Source organism: Lepus europaeus, chromosome 1 (genome assembly GCF_033115175.1).
Source record: "Lepus europaeus isolate LE1 chromosome 1, mLepTim1.pri, whole genome shotgun sequence".
In the NCBI taxonomy this organism is placed as follows: Eukaryota; Metazoa; Chordata; class Mammalia; order Lagomorpha; family Leporidae; genus Lepus; species Lepus europaeus.
Window position 1 is genome coordinate 48,809,744 of NC_084827.1, and position 14,790 is coordinate 48,824,533.

The 14,790-nt window shown below is 42.5% G+C and overlaps 1 protein-coding gene across 1 annotated transcript in view; it reads right to left on the reverse strand.

Moving 5' to 3' along the window:
- The window catches only part of NRCAM (neuronal cell adhesion molecule), a 75,617-nt gene that overhangs the window by 9,274 nt on the left and 51,553 nt on the right, over window positions 1–14,790 (reverse strand). The window contains 5 exon segments of the mRNA XM_062198923.1: window positions 4,370–4,448; window positions 5,368–5,499; window position 11,350; window positions 12,901–12,989; window positions 13,021–13,089. Of these exon segments, the coding sequence (XP_062054907.1) occupies window positions 4,370–4,448; window positions 5,368–5,499; window position 11,350; window positions 12,901–12,989; window positions 13,021–13,089 (370 nt within the window).

A 14,790-nucleotide genomic window follows, 5' to 3' on the forward strand; every position in this document is an offset into this window, starting at 1 on the left:
AGATTAATGATAAACAGTAAATAAACCTCTTTGAATACTGTACGAAGGGAAGCTGCCTTGTTGATTTTTAAGTGTGAAAGGGTAGTTTCCCAGATGAGTTATAGAAGGTACTTTAGAAACCATACATATATTGACCTATGTATTACTCAGAGCTTTACAAAACAAAAAATAGCAACATTTTTATGAGAACTTACAAAAGACAGGAAGAATCAGATGTTAGTGCACAGCCCGGAAGGCCAAAGATTAAATGAGTTTTAAAATAAATAATAAAAATTAGGTATATTAATAATATTTTTCAAAATATAGTGTATATAGCCATAAATGCATTCTTGATGCTTACATTCATACATAACCATTACAGTGGAATGGAAAGAAAAGTTGGTATCACATTATCACAGCTTGGTCTTACTCTCCTTCCCCTGGGGACACTTGTACCATGCCTCTACACCGTGCACCTGGCTTCTGCTTGCTGCTCCTGTCCCCTTGCCTCCTTAGCTGTATCCTTTTCGTAGCACTCTTCCCAGTCTGTTCTTTTACTTCCCTGTGTCCTTCAAGAGCTTAAACTGAATGTGGGACCACGGTCTATTGGTATCAGTATCCCCAAGGTCTGGCATGCAGTAGGCACTCAATTAATACTGGTGGAATGCAGTTGTGATAAAATAACAATAATGGGGATAGTAGGCACTAAAAGAAAAATTTTCAGAATTCTAACATTAAAACATTCCTTCTTGGCTGGCACTGTGGCTCACTAGGCTAATCCTCCGCCTTGCAGCGCCGGCACACCGGGTTCTAGTCCCGGTCGGGGCATCGGATTCTGTCCCGGTTGCCCCTCTTCCAGGCCAGCTCTCTGCTGTGGCCAGGGAGTGCAGTGGAGGATGGCCCAAGTCCTTGGGCCCTGCACCCCATGGGAGACCAGGAGAAGCACCTGGCTCCTGCCATCGGATCAGCGCGGTGCGCCGGCCGCAGCGCGCCAACCGCGGCGGCCATTGGAGGGTGAACCAACGGCAAAAGGAAGACCTTTCTCTCTGTCTCTCTCTCACTGTCCACTCTGCCTGTCCAAAAAAAAAAAAAAAATTCCTTCTTAATTTTATATTGACAGATAAAGCATTGGACTATATTTTCCTTTCTCTTACTTTCACTAAGAATGGATTTTAGGGAGTTCAATCTTTTTTTCCCCTAGCAGTGTTGGTTTAGGGTTGTGCCCATCCATTTCGTTCACACAGTTAAGTTATCAATCCAAATACCACGGGCAAATGCTTTGTGATGTAGGTTCATTCAGGTTTTAAAAAGAATGGTTCTAAAGAATAAAAAAAAGTACTTACTCAGTTGCTTGCATTGTTTCTGATTTTCCTATATGCTAGTAAGGATGATGTAGATGCTACTGTCTGTATAATTAAAGAAACAAACAAAAAGCTGCAGGCTTCCACCAGAGGGTAACTGCTTAACGGTGGGTGTTGGAATGAGGGCGCAGGGTTACAGCAAATGAAAAAAAAATCAACTTTGGTCACCACTGAGGTCCCGTCCGTCTCTGCACTATGAAATGCCCTTTGGTTCAGAGTCAGCCGTGTAGAAACGGCTTCGTCCTCAGGCTGCAGGATGAGCCAATCATAACAGCAATTAATTTCCACTTAGGCAATAGGACCAATTTTGTGTGTGATTGGCTTAATCATCTGTTTTTCAGAAAGAAAGAGAAGAGGACTCAGCCAATAACACAGAGCTCAAAACTTCCAGAAGGTGCAAACCACAGAAATGACGCTGGAAATTTAGGGAAGAAAATGACATTTAAATATACTGTATTTTTTTAAAAAGAGGTAGAGGTCTATAATAAACAGCTGGAACCGTTTTCATTAATTCTGACATCCGAGATAATAAAAGTCTTCTGCTTTCATTAGATAGAAAAGAAACCAAGGGGAAAAATTTCTGAGGACATGTTGGGCAGTCAGTCACAGGACAAAGCCACACCATAGGAAAAGGAAACTGGGGGATGTGACTTCACTTGTGGGATTGTCCTTAGGCACTATCAGCTTCATCTGAACCAATTCCCATCACTGTGTTGTGTTTCAAGTTGAAGGTACCAGACAGAACCTTATTTCCCTTGGCACCTCCCAGAACAATGTTATTACACAGAGGAATGAGTGTTTTTGTCACACCAACTGGGTTTGCACTCAATAGGCCCAAAAGAAAAGTCTTTATCTGCTGAGTAGCTCAAGGCCCAAGCCAATCAGCCATTTGAAAACGTTTCACAAGCCCAGCACACATGAATCAACATTTGGACAAAAAAATATCAAACCAAAACATGAGCAACCATATGTGAGCCCAGTGATTACGAGGCCGGTAACCAAACACTTGCTGTGTACTGTTCAGAAACAAAATCATATTCAAAGTTGTTCGTAGATAGCTCATAGAGAGCACAGAAATCCCAGAATCAGAAACAATACTTTGGAGATCATCTAATACTTGAATAGTATCTTATTGTATAGGTTAAAAAAAAAATGGAGACCTAGACAAATTAAGTACAATATCTAAAAGCATCATGGGTAATGACTGAGTAGAAAGTAGAACTAACTAGTCCTTTGATTCCAAATCAGTTCACAAAGCTCAACCTCTATGTGAATCAAGTTTTAATGGGGTAGGTAGCATAGCCACGCCATGGCGAGAAAATCACCTTAAGTTGGATCAGTTTCATGTTACTATCACAGCAAGTTAGCAATCTGACACCCATGAAGTGAGCAGTACATGCCAGATTCATGGACATATGACAATGACAGTGTAGGACAGGGACCCATCAACATGTGGACAATGTATGAAGAGCAACAGTTTATCTTCAGTTCATGCAAATAAGTGGTCAAGCCATATTAAAGACTGAGCCTCATCACCAAAAACCAGGGAGTGGCATGCATATCCTGTGTAGAACTGTAGCTACAAGGACTCTAACGTAAGAAATTCTTTAGTAATTATCAGCTCACCTGCTTAACACAGAGAAGAATGAATTAAATTAGTGACGATGTTTACTCATCCTGCATGAGACACGTTTGTCCTCCGCCAGGGGGCACCTATGGGCTGCTCTAGTGCGTTGTGAAAAATGTTTGCATGAACAGGGTGGGGTTTTCACACACTTCCATCCCACAGCCAGCCTTTGAGACCAAGACGCCCCTCACTCAACATTTTTTCTGTGTCATCAGATACAGAAATTCTGAGAAGTTTTGGAAATGACAGTTATTTCTTTTGAAGACAAAATCTGAACAGGAAATCTTGGGTGCCAAGGAAATAAAGGCAGAGCACTTGATTCTGCCTAGACAGACCTATCTGGTCTGACAACAATTTTGTTGAAAGCATTTGGTTGTTCTCAACCAGTTCTATATTTCTCATCCTTGGTTTATTTCACTCTTTGTGATACAGACATGGCAATACCAAAACTGAGCCCAGAGACAGGTAAGATTTAACATGAATATCTTATCTACAAATGTCCTGGCAATCACAACAACCTAACATCTCGTTTCTCCTAAAAGCCTTTTCTTCATGCAAAAACAGCCTCTAAAATGGGCTCTCCATCTTTTAGAAATTGTGTTTTAATCATCAAGAGGATTCTAAAGATGGAAAGCTAATATGTAAACGTCTTTTTATAAATGGAAGTATCCTCTTGGGGCATGGACATTTCAATAATTCAATACATAAAAATGTTTCCTTTCTGATTTTAACCATATCCAAAATTATCATTCATCTGTCTTTGAAAAGATCTACAAACCTAGGCAAGAGCATCTTTGTTGAAAGAGGAGGTTTATAAGAAAATGTGGCATATAGGTTATGTTAAGATTTTTGCTTGGTGGTGGTGACAAGCCAAGAATATACTTGGTTGTCAAAGTGCCAGATGGCTGATATTTATTCACAATGAAGAGTTTCTAAGACAACCGAGTCATCATTTTGTGGAGTATGGTGTGTGTGTGTGTGCGTGTGTGTGTAGGTGATTGCTAAAGAAAAATGAACTCAAAATCCGAAATTAAGGAATCTGTTAACACTGATCCTATAAAAGTACATCAAGGAATGGACAAATCGTTTCCTTTGCAATGCAGTCTCTGAAGGGTCTTCCCTGTTTTAATTCTCGTGGTAACACTGTTTTTGCTGGACTGATTGAATACAGTCACTCTGGGACTCACTCTGCTTCCAAATCTATAACGAACACGGAGGACAATTTTTTTTTTTTAATGAAAAATGAGGCTGTTTTAACTGTGAGAGATGTGTAAACACCCAGACATCTACAAGGAACACAGGAAATACGAAATGCCAGGCGGAGCACGTTGCTGGTGGGCGAGGGCTTGAGCACAGTTTGTGTGGGGCAGAGAAGACAGAGTAGGTGAGGCACAGAACCCACCTGTACTCTCCAAACGTCCCATCGTCTTCCTTCATTGGCTGAATCTCAGGGTCAGCATGGGCATCTTCCTTTTCTTTAACTAAAACATTTCAAAAATGACATCATCATCCATGAACCTTGGGTTTCCTCATTCAAAATTTATGAGTATACTTTTTAAGATTACACAGCAGTGGAAAATAATTCTCAATAATGTGTAACACAATGAGTTTTTAAAAAATCCATGGAAAATGCATATTATCAAAAAACTGCATGAACTGGAAATTTTTTGCACCAAAACAAATTTATCTTTGAATTCCAATTTTTCCACAAATGTCAGAATTACCTTCATACAGCCACATATATATAAGGTGGCCATTTATATATTTTGATGTTTTTGCCATTTTGAGGCAACCCAATTGAATGAACATATGCTAACACATGTGCCATCATATAACATATATGCTAACACATCAGGTTGTCGCACCACCTGATGATGTAACAATCCTTGTTTCTAAGATATCCCCCCTATTTTATCAATCCATGTCTTAGCCAGGTTTCAAACTGTTTTTGTAAGTCTGTTCTCTTGGAAGTCTGTCTTCACTGGACACACTAACTTGAAGAAACCATCAACCTTACAGGCAAAGGAACGTGACATATCACTGTATCAAGACTTGGTTCATGCATGCATTGCTCCCCCTGGAAATCTTCATGCGCTAAGCCCTCCTCAGTTGGTTTCAAGTGCTACTTGAGCATCCACAGCTTACGCGGATCCTAAAGAAGCAGATGCACTCATGTCTTCAGAGAAGAGATTCATTAACTCCTCCAAAGGCCTTCTGATCTTTGACAGTGTTCATGTTGCCATGATATAAAAAGGGCTCAAAAACTGTTTGAACAGGAAATCCAAGTACGGGGCTCTGGCAAGATTTCCTATTGCAATCTCTGTGATTACCCCATGATGTCTTTTTAGCATAATGAGTAATTATGCAACATTATAAAGCAATTTTAATCTTTTTTCTTACCTGGATATTTACCACCCTTGTTTCTTCTGATGAAGCAAACAATCAGCAAAATTAAGATGAGGAGCGCAACAGCACACATGAGACCAATGAACCAGCCCTGAGTTGCAATATCCACCTGCCGGCTTGCCATGGCTGGAAAACAAACCAATGGAGTCGGTGGGAATGGATTAAGGGGAAAATGCAAACAACATCATTTCTTATACTAAAAAATAGCTATACTATAAGTCTGTTTATATGTTTTACACATGGCCCCAAACTGGAACCTGGTGGTTATCCATCAGGAATTATAAATTTAACTTAGGAAAATTTCATCAGTATTTGGTGGAGCATTAAGCCCCTGTTATGTAAATTTAAAATGCTATCACAAAAATTAATAATAATAATAATAATAATGTTCTCTTAGCAAAAATTAAGGAGAAAAATCATCACCTAAAAAATTCTAATAGAGAAATGTGCTAATAACATTAAATGCTATAAACCCTGCTGAACATTATGTTCTTAATAGAAACAAATTCCCAAACCAGTTAAAAAATTTACTGTTTACAGGATAAATTCTGCATTGTTAAGTACGATGATAAGAATATAAAACTAGATTTAAAACAGAACAGAATATATACATTTAATAGAGTATTTTTCCTTCAAATAAAACCACTTCTGGAGGCTAAAATGTCATGGCAATGACGCTGCTGTTTTTAAAATGTTTCGGGAATCTTCTAAGAAAGAAAGCGGTCTGCACGAGAAAACCAGTTCTTGTGGGGACCGAGCACTTGTATTATTTTATATAACACCAGAATTTGTATCCAAAATATTTATCTCACTTACAAGAGCTGGTTCTGAACAGCAATTTCTGAAAAGCCAAAAGAACCAATATTTGTTATTGTTTAGGATCCGGACCCTTCAAAACACTTGGACATATATCTTGGTCAGTGGTCTCATCACTGGAGGAAAGGACCAGTTTGAAGAGAAAATACTCATTTACATGTTCAAGTATTCTTTACATCTGTTTGCGTAAATAAACATGAAGCCCCTTATTCAACTAGGCATGGTGTGCAAAACTCCTAAGCAAGCCTGAGAATAATCAGCATTTCTGGAATGACGCGAATGTATCGATCATACTGGACAAAGTGCAGCATCAATGGCTATTCAGACATGCCCATGCGGATTTGTTTCAATTCATGGGTGTGAATTCTTTTTTTTTTTAAAGGCCTTTAATTTTTCTTTTTTGGCCACAATCAAGGTAGAAGTCTTTCTTCGTTTGACCCCAGAAGCATGCCCATTTCATGCACTGAATGTGACCGAATTCCTTCTGGATACGTTTCCCATGGTTGGGTTGGATGTGTGTGATCGCTGGCTGCAGAGGTAATAAGCTTGACCGCATGTGTACCAGGCTCTGCTGCACGTTACAGAAGCAGTACTTCACTGCGTTTTTTTTTCTCCACACTAAGTATGGGGAGGAAAATGAAATGCTGCAAATCAAGTGTGAAGAGCAATGTTCAAAAAATGCATGGAAGCATGTTTAAAGAATCAAAGAAGCAGAAATGCATGATCCGGAACACAATCAAAGGCCAGGGGCCTTTCCCCAGTAGTCCCATGTGCCTCATTAGCTGGGGAGTACGCTGCATTGCGCATTTCACAAGTGAAGCATGAATACAGGTAGGTTCTGGGGCTGGCGCTGAGGCGTAGCAGGTTAAACCACCTCTGCAGCGCTGGCATCCCATAAGGATGCTGGTTTGAGTCCCGGCTGCTCCACTTCCAATCCAGGTCCCTGCTAATGCACCTGGGAAAGCAGCAGTGGATGGCCTGTGTCCTTGGGCCCCTGCACCCATGTGGGAGACTCAGAAGAGGCTCTGGGCTCCTAGCTTTGGCCTGGCACAGCCCTGGCTATTGCAGGCATTTAGGGAGTGAACCAGCAGATGGAAGATTCTCTATCACTCTTTCAAATAAATAAATAAATAAATCTTAAACAATGAAGAAGAGAGACAGGTTCCCCCTTCTACTCGTATACCACAACCATCATGATGTGAGTGAACTGAAGACAGTGACAGCTAACAGTACTAAATGCTTGGCCCGGTCCTGAGTGCATAATCTCACTTATTCTTCACGATGATCCTTTGAGGTAGGCATTAAATGACCATGCCCAGAGTGGTGAACGACTATGCCCGAGAGTTGGAATTGGACCTGTGTCTATGTGACTAGGGAGAACATGCTACTGAGACATTATGCTCCACTGCTCTAACGCATTCCTGAAAACACATCAGGACAGCAAATATGCAGACATCTGAACAAAGAATCCAACACTATAGGGACTGCCCATACTGAGAAGCAAAAAAAAAAAAAAAAAAAAAAAATTAAAAGTCCATTGTATTTCTTTCAATTCACACATGGTCTCCATGTGCATTACTTCCATGCTGAACTAAAAACCAAGTGGTCTCTTGAGCACCTGATTGAAATTAAGGAGTTCCTGTTTGCGGTAGGCTTAATGACGTACAGCCTTGTCATACTTGGTCTTAGTATTTACATTTTTACTCAAACTGAATGCTACTGATAAGGGCGAAATGTAGTAAAATGCTCAAATACAAGCACAAGCATTGTCCTACAAAGAGGGTGATTGCCGGGCCCGGTGCTGTGGTGTTGTAAGTTAAGCCATCCACCTTGGAACTGGCATCCCATATGGATGCCAGTTCGAGTCCCGGCTGCTCCACTTCCAATCCAGCTCCCAATTGATGGCCCAAGTGTTGGGACCCCTGCACCCACATGGGAGACCCAGAAGAAGCTCCTGGCTTAGGATTGGCGCAGCTCCAGCCTTTAGGCCATTTGGGGAGTGAACCAGTGGATGGAAGACCTCTCTCTCTGTCTCTCCCTCTGTCTGTAACTCTGCCTCTCAAGTAAATAAATGAATCTTAAAAAAAAAAAAAGATATTGACTGCTAAAACTGAACTGGCTGGCAGCTTGCTTTTATGCACTTATGTAAAGATTGGATGTATTTCTTCGAAAGCTGGTAAATAAATATCCAAATGGACTTTGAGTTTTTGCCTCCATGGCTAAAGAAAAAGGAATAAAAAGAATCAAATATCTGCCTATCCTACTTTAAGATTGGGCAGGCACAACATGTTAGCAGGTGCACACGTGCACGCACACACATCTGCACGAATGCACCTGAGGGTGATATGAAACGGAAACGGTGCAAGTAGAAGTAACCACGATTGACTTCCCATTCAGACAGCAGGAATCTAAAGCTCAGAATGACTACAAGAGCTTCAGGCCTTCTCAGGACACTAAAATCATCTCAGCTGCAGCGTACACACCCAAGTCACAACCACAACCACGCGTATTACACACACGCCTGCACACACAGCCACAGTCTCATTCTCACAGAATGAGACCCATGGCTGTAGACTCCGAGTCTCCTTGGCTGGTATTAACAGGAACGAGTGGGAAAGAGTGAAAGAGTATTTTCACTCTAGGTGAAAATTTTGTAATAAAATCATCTCCATGTATTACATAATCCATAAAGTGATAAACACATATCAAGAATATGGAAATAAGGCAGAGAGATGGATGTGCTTTGTTTCCCAGAAGTTTTTTTTTTAAGATTTATTTATTTATTTGAAAGTCAGAGTTACACAGAGAGAGGAGAGGCACAGAGAGAGAGAGAGAGAGAGAGAGAGAGATTGTCCATCTGCTGGTTCACTCCCCAGTTGGACGTTAACAGCAGAGCTGTGCAGGAAGCCAGGAGCTTCTTTCAGGTCTCCCACATGGGTGCAGGGGCCCAAGGACTTGGGCCATCTTCTACTGCTTTCCCAGGCCATAGCAGAGAGCTGGATCAGAAGTGGAGCAGCCAGGACTCACACCCATATGGGATGCCGGCACTGCAGGCAGCGGCTTTACCCACTATGCCTCAGCACCCCCTGCTTCAGAAGTTTAACAACACTCCTCTGTTATCATGTTGCTATTGTGTCAGGGACAACCCGTGCCCCACAGTAGGGGGTCTCAGAGGAAAATGCTCTTGGGTTCTCAGAATCATAGAAAAAACACCACAAGGTGGGTACAGGAGAGAGCAGAAATGGGTATTTGTTGGAGCATACTTAGGAAGAATCCCCTATGCATAAAAATGTCCTGTTCAGTTAGAATACTTAGAAACGTGCTAAGGGGATGGCACTGTGGTCTAGTAGGTTCAGCCTCTGCCTGTGGCACCAGCATCCCATTTGGGTACAGGTTCGTACCCTGGCTGCTCCTCTTCTGATCCAGCTCTCTGCTGTGGCCTGAGAAAGCAGTAGAAAATGGCTCAAGTGCTTGGGCCCCTGGCACCCACGTGGGAGACCCGGAGGAAGCTCCTGGCTCCTGGCTTCAGCCTGGCCCAGCTCTGGCTGTAACAAGTGGACAGAAGACTTCTCTCTCTGTCTCTCCCTCTCAATGTCTGTAACTCTGCCTCTCAAATAAATAAATCTAGAAATAAGGAAAGAAAGAGAGAGAGAGAGAGAGAGAGAGAGAGAGAGAGAGAGAGAGAGAGAGAGAGAAAGGAAGGAAAGAAGGAAGGAAGGAAGGAAGGAAGAAAGGAAGATGCTGAAAGGGGGCCAAAGTTTAACAGAGAAGCTGTCGGTCCTAGTAAAAAACAAATATTTAAATCCTTTGTGATATGAGGAGAAGAGACTTGGTAGAGGAAGAGAGGCAGCCGAGTGTGGCATTAATGAGATGTCACAGCAGGTCACACCTGGCAATACCAGGTGTGGTGGCACTCATGGATTCATGCAGCAGTATGGGGAAGCAACACAGCCTTGGAACACTGCACTCTTTTTAAAAAATATTTATTTATTTGAAAGGCAGAGTTACAGAGAGGCAGAGGCAGAGAGAGAGAGAGAGAGAGAGAGAGAGAGAGAGGTGTCTTCCATCTGCTGGTTCACTCCCCAAATGACCACAAAGGCCAGAGCTGTGCTGCTGAACCAAAGCCAGGAGCCAGTGTAGGGCTCCACATGGGTGCGGGGGCCCAAGTGTCTGGGCCATCTTCTACTGCTTTCCCAGGCCATAGCAGAAAGCTGGATCGGAAGTGGAGCAGTTGGGACTCAAACCGGCACCCAAATGGGATGTAGGCACTGCAGGCAATGGCTTTACCTGCTACGCCACAGTGCCAGCCCCGACACTTGCAGTCTTGTTTGGTCTTCAATGTGTGTTACAGGAGAAGAAGAGAAATAGATCTTAAAAGCCCAGACTACAAGAGGCAGAGACAGTGTCCTATTATCTATGAAGCCTAGACGAAAGTTGGATCCGGGTTCCTGAAATGAGCAAAACTCGGAGAGAGAAGCAGCTCAAGAATGCAGAGTTCAAAAGTTAGCCAGCTAGTATGCTCTCATGCCTGGTGTAGAGGAGTAAGAGCCAACGATGAAGCTTCACACCAGTGTTCACCCGGCAGTGCTAAGCACAGAGCCACAGAAACAGAAAGGGAGAAGGGAGGTGCAGCGACACCAAGTGGAAGATTCTAGAATGGGGACGGCATTAGCTCCTAGGGGGAATATGCTAACTAAAGTTATCAGAGCCCAATCAATATTTACTCCTCCTGATGGTCACACCTGTGCGTACAAAGTGACAACCAGTGGTGTGTCTCCTCATCCTGTCTCTTCATCCCCGGGACACAAGAACAGCCCACCCAACACAATCCCTCTCCTCCAGCTGCCTGGAAGCTGCTGCTGGAACAGTGGCATCACACCACTGAGGAAGGGTCAGCTTGCTAAAGGGCCTGCCTTGTGTCCTGTAAGAGGTCAAACAACAACAAAATGATGCCACTTGACTCTGAGGGTGCACATAACTCTCCTGCAACTCGGGAGTGCACGTGGAGCCGTCAGGGCTGCAGAGTAGCTGACACTAGGTGCTACGGAAGCAGTCACTTCCAAGAGGATCCGTTCCCTTCTGGTGTGGGCCTGGGCCTGGGGTGTAGTGAGGGTCTCTCTCCTGGTGCTGGAAGGCTGAGCGTCTCATGTCAACATTCACCCTGTTCTTGCTGGTGACCCCGGGAGGTCCTACCCCTCTCTGAGCATTGACACGAGGTGGAAGAGGGCAGTCACAGGATTGCTGTAAGGACTGAATGACAAAACCACCTGCCCAGCCTAGAGGAGAGCTGAGGACAGTATGCACAGAATATCTACTTAAGCTTTTATGTTTCCAAATTAAATGTTATCAGCAACACGAACAAAAACCTTATAAGACTGTGAATTGATGAGATAGTTCCCTTTTATGTGTAATATAGCATTTTCCTAAAAGTATGTACAAAAATGGACATGAAGCAAAAAGGAACAAAATAGCAGGGAAGATATTTTTGTTAAAACAGTATGATTTTAGGGGCTGGCGCTGTGATGTAGCATATAAAGCCGCCACCTGCAGTGCTGGCATCCCATGTGGGCTCTGGTTTGAGTCCCGGCTGCTCCACTTCCAATCCAGCTCTCTGCTACGGCATGAGAAAGCAGTGGAAGATGATCCAAGTGCTTGGGCCCCTGCACCTATGTGGGAGACCCAGAAGAAGCTGCTGGCTTCAGATCAGTTCAGCTTGGTCATTGTGACCACCTGGGGAGTGAGCCAGTGGATGGAAGACCTCTCTCTCTCTCTCTCTCTTTCTCTGTCCCTGCCTCTCTGTAACTTTGCCTTTTGAATAAATAAATAAATTTTTTAAAGAAAATTATGATTTTAGCAGAAGGAGATTTAAAAACTATAGTTGGATATTATGGAATATTACTTTTGATTTCTTTCTTCTTTTAAGCCACCTATGATTGGATGTTTCCTCAATTATGAAAAATTACTTTAAAAATCATCCTGCTTTGTGAATAAAAGACACACAAAAAACACAACTTGTCTATGAGTTCTACAGGCTACACAATACTTCCTGAAGAAGGCATGAAGTGACTGAACACAGTTAGGGACATGAACCAAAAACTGAATGCATACCACAAAATCCTCATTTACACAGAAGTAGGCAAGGGTTGCTTCTCGTCTTGTAAGCAAATGGGAACATTCTTGTATTTCACATGAAAACTTTTTGTTAGAACAGTCAAATTTGTTGTGATAAAAATGTAATACATGAATTGCAAAATTTCTTGTTCCATGGAAATTCAATAAAACATCAGCTATCTACACACACTGTTGGGATCTGCTGTGCTGTAGTCCATTTTGGTACAAAGAATTGTGATTTTTTTGATGTTACTTTCAAATGCAAAAGCATTTCAACTTCAGTTGAATTCTGAGGGGCACTTTGTACATGTAAGGGATATAAAAATGGAATTATCTACATTATGTAGGTCAAACATTAACATATTAAATATGTTTTTGGTAATACCGTGGCAAAAGTTGACTTGCTCAATCCTGTAATTCATTTGACTCAAACAGCTAAAGGGAATTAGGAACTGAAACTCCCAACCCAGCGGGCCCCACAGAAAGATGTTCATGGCCCTCCCTAACCACGACACAGCCCCACCAGCCTCGTCTCCACCTGTGAAGACACAGCCTCCACCTCTGACTGTGAAGCCAGCCCTGGGGTGCTGTGTACCTCACCGGGCCTGTCTCAGACTCATTCTCTGCACTCAGAGAACCAGAGCGCCCCCGAGCACCAGCTGGAACTTTGTATGCTGATCCTGGTATATGCTGATCCTGGTATATGCTGATCCTGGTATTAGCCCCTTAACCCAAAGAAGTTCCAAGAACAAGAGCCATTCACAATTTCTTTTCTCCATTCTGCTTTGCCTATGGAATTGTTGCAAAAACAACCAATTTGAGTATTTTGAGGAACTGGAAGTCACTTTATGCTTCAAGCAAGGAAAATTCCTTATAAGCTAGAAATAAAATCTAGGATATGTGGGTTTACCATTTTGGATTGTTGTAATTCTAGTCAGGTCAAATGAATCAATTAAAATGGAGAACTACAGGGGCCAGTGCTGTGGTACAGTGGGTTAAAGCCCTGGCCTGAAGTGCTGGCATCCCATATGGGCGCCGGTTCTAGTCCTGGCTGCTCCTCTTCAGATCCAGCTTTCTGCTATGGCCTGGGGAAGCAGTAGAAGATGGCCCAAGTCCTTGGGTCCCTGCACCCACATGGGAGACCCAGAGGAAGCTCCTGGTTCCTGACGTCGGGTCGGCTCAGCTCTGGCCATTGTGGCCATTTGGGGAGTGAACCAGAGGATGGAAGACCTCTCTCTGTAATTCTTTCAAATAAATAAAAATAATTTTTTTTAAAATGAGGACCTACATAAAAATATCCTCAAAGAAAAACTGGCTAGATATCCAGATTGCAAAATAAGTATATTTATTCCTGTTTTTAATACAAAAGAAATTTCTTTATCTACTCTTTGCCTTATGAAATTGTTGAATTTCTGTAAAAATGTTTATAAAAAGAAAGATCATACATTAAACAGCTTAAGTGAAGTATGGGACGAATTGCTTTTTAAGATTCACAAGATGAATCTTTGGCAAATTTAAAGGCCATCAAATTTATCCAGTTTAGAGATTCAATCTTTCTCAAATATGAGTATGGGTCTTTCTAAAAGGATACTTATTTCTTTTCTTTTTCTTTTTCTTTTTTTATTTGACAGGCAGAGTTCAGACAGTGAAAGAGTGAGACAGAGAGAAAGGTCTTCCTTCCGTTGGTTCACTCCCCAAATGACTTCTATGGCCAACGCGCTGCACCGATCCGAAGCCAGGAGCCAGGTGCTTCCTCCTGGTCTCCCATGCGGGTGCAGGGCCCAAGAATTTGGGCCATCCTCCACTGCCTTCCTGGGCCACAGCAGAGAGCTGGACTGGAAGAGGAGCAACCGGGACTAGAACCCAGCGCCCATATGGGATGCTGGCTCCACAGGCGGAGGATTAACCAAATGAGCCATGGCGCCAGGCCCCTAAAAGCATTTATTTGCATGATAACGCCTTAAGCAGAAAGTTGGCCCATGTTCAACATTTTGTCACAAATACTCACTGACCGCACAGGTCATTATACACAGGACACACGACATTCTGAAAGGGACCCTGGGCTTCCCTGAATGCTGAGAATCACAGCTGCCCCCTCCCCCAGCAGAGGTGGCTGGGGTCTGAGCTGAGTGACTGACCTGGGATTATGTCGAATATTGTAACACAATGCATGTTCCTCCAGTAGGTTCATTCTACGCAATTTTGTTTAAACCTTATTGGGTTAGTTTGTGCAAAATGAGTATTTTCAAGTTGGTTTGATTTCTGCTCCTTTGAGGTCAAATTTGAAATTTTCCTCTCTGCTGCTCCCACTTTGAGAAATATAATTATTACTGTTGTTTATGTGTTGTGGGTATAGAGACAGTTGTAGGTACCACACTATGAAAAATAACACATATAATGTAATTTATGCCCTTCATTATAAATAACATGAAAAATGGTATTTCCAGTTATACATAAAATATTTACACTGTGTGCATAATTCACTATGAT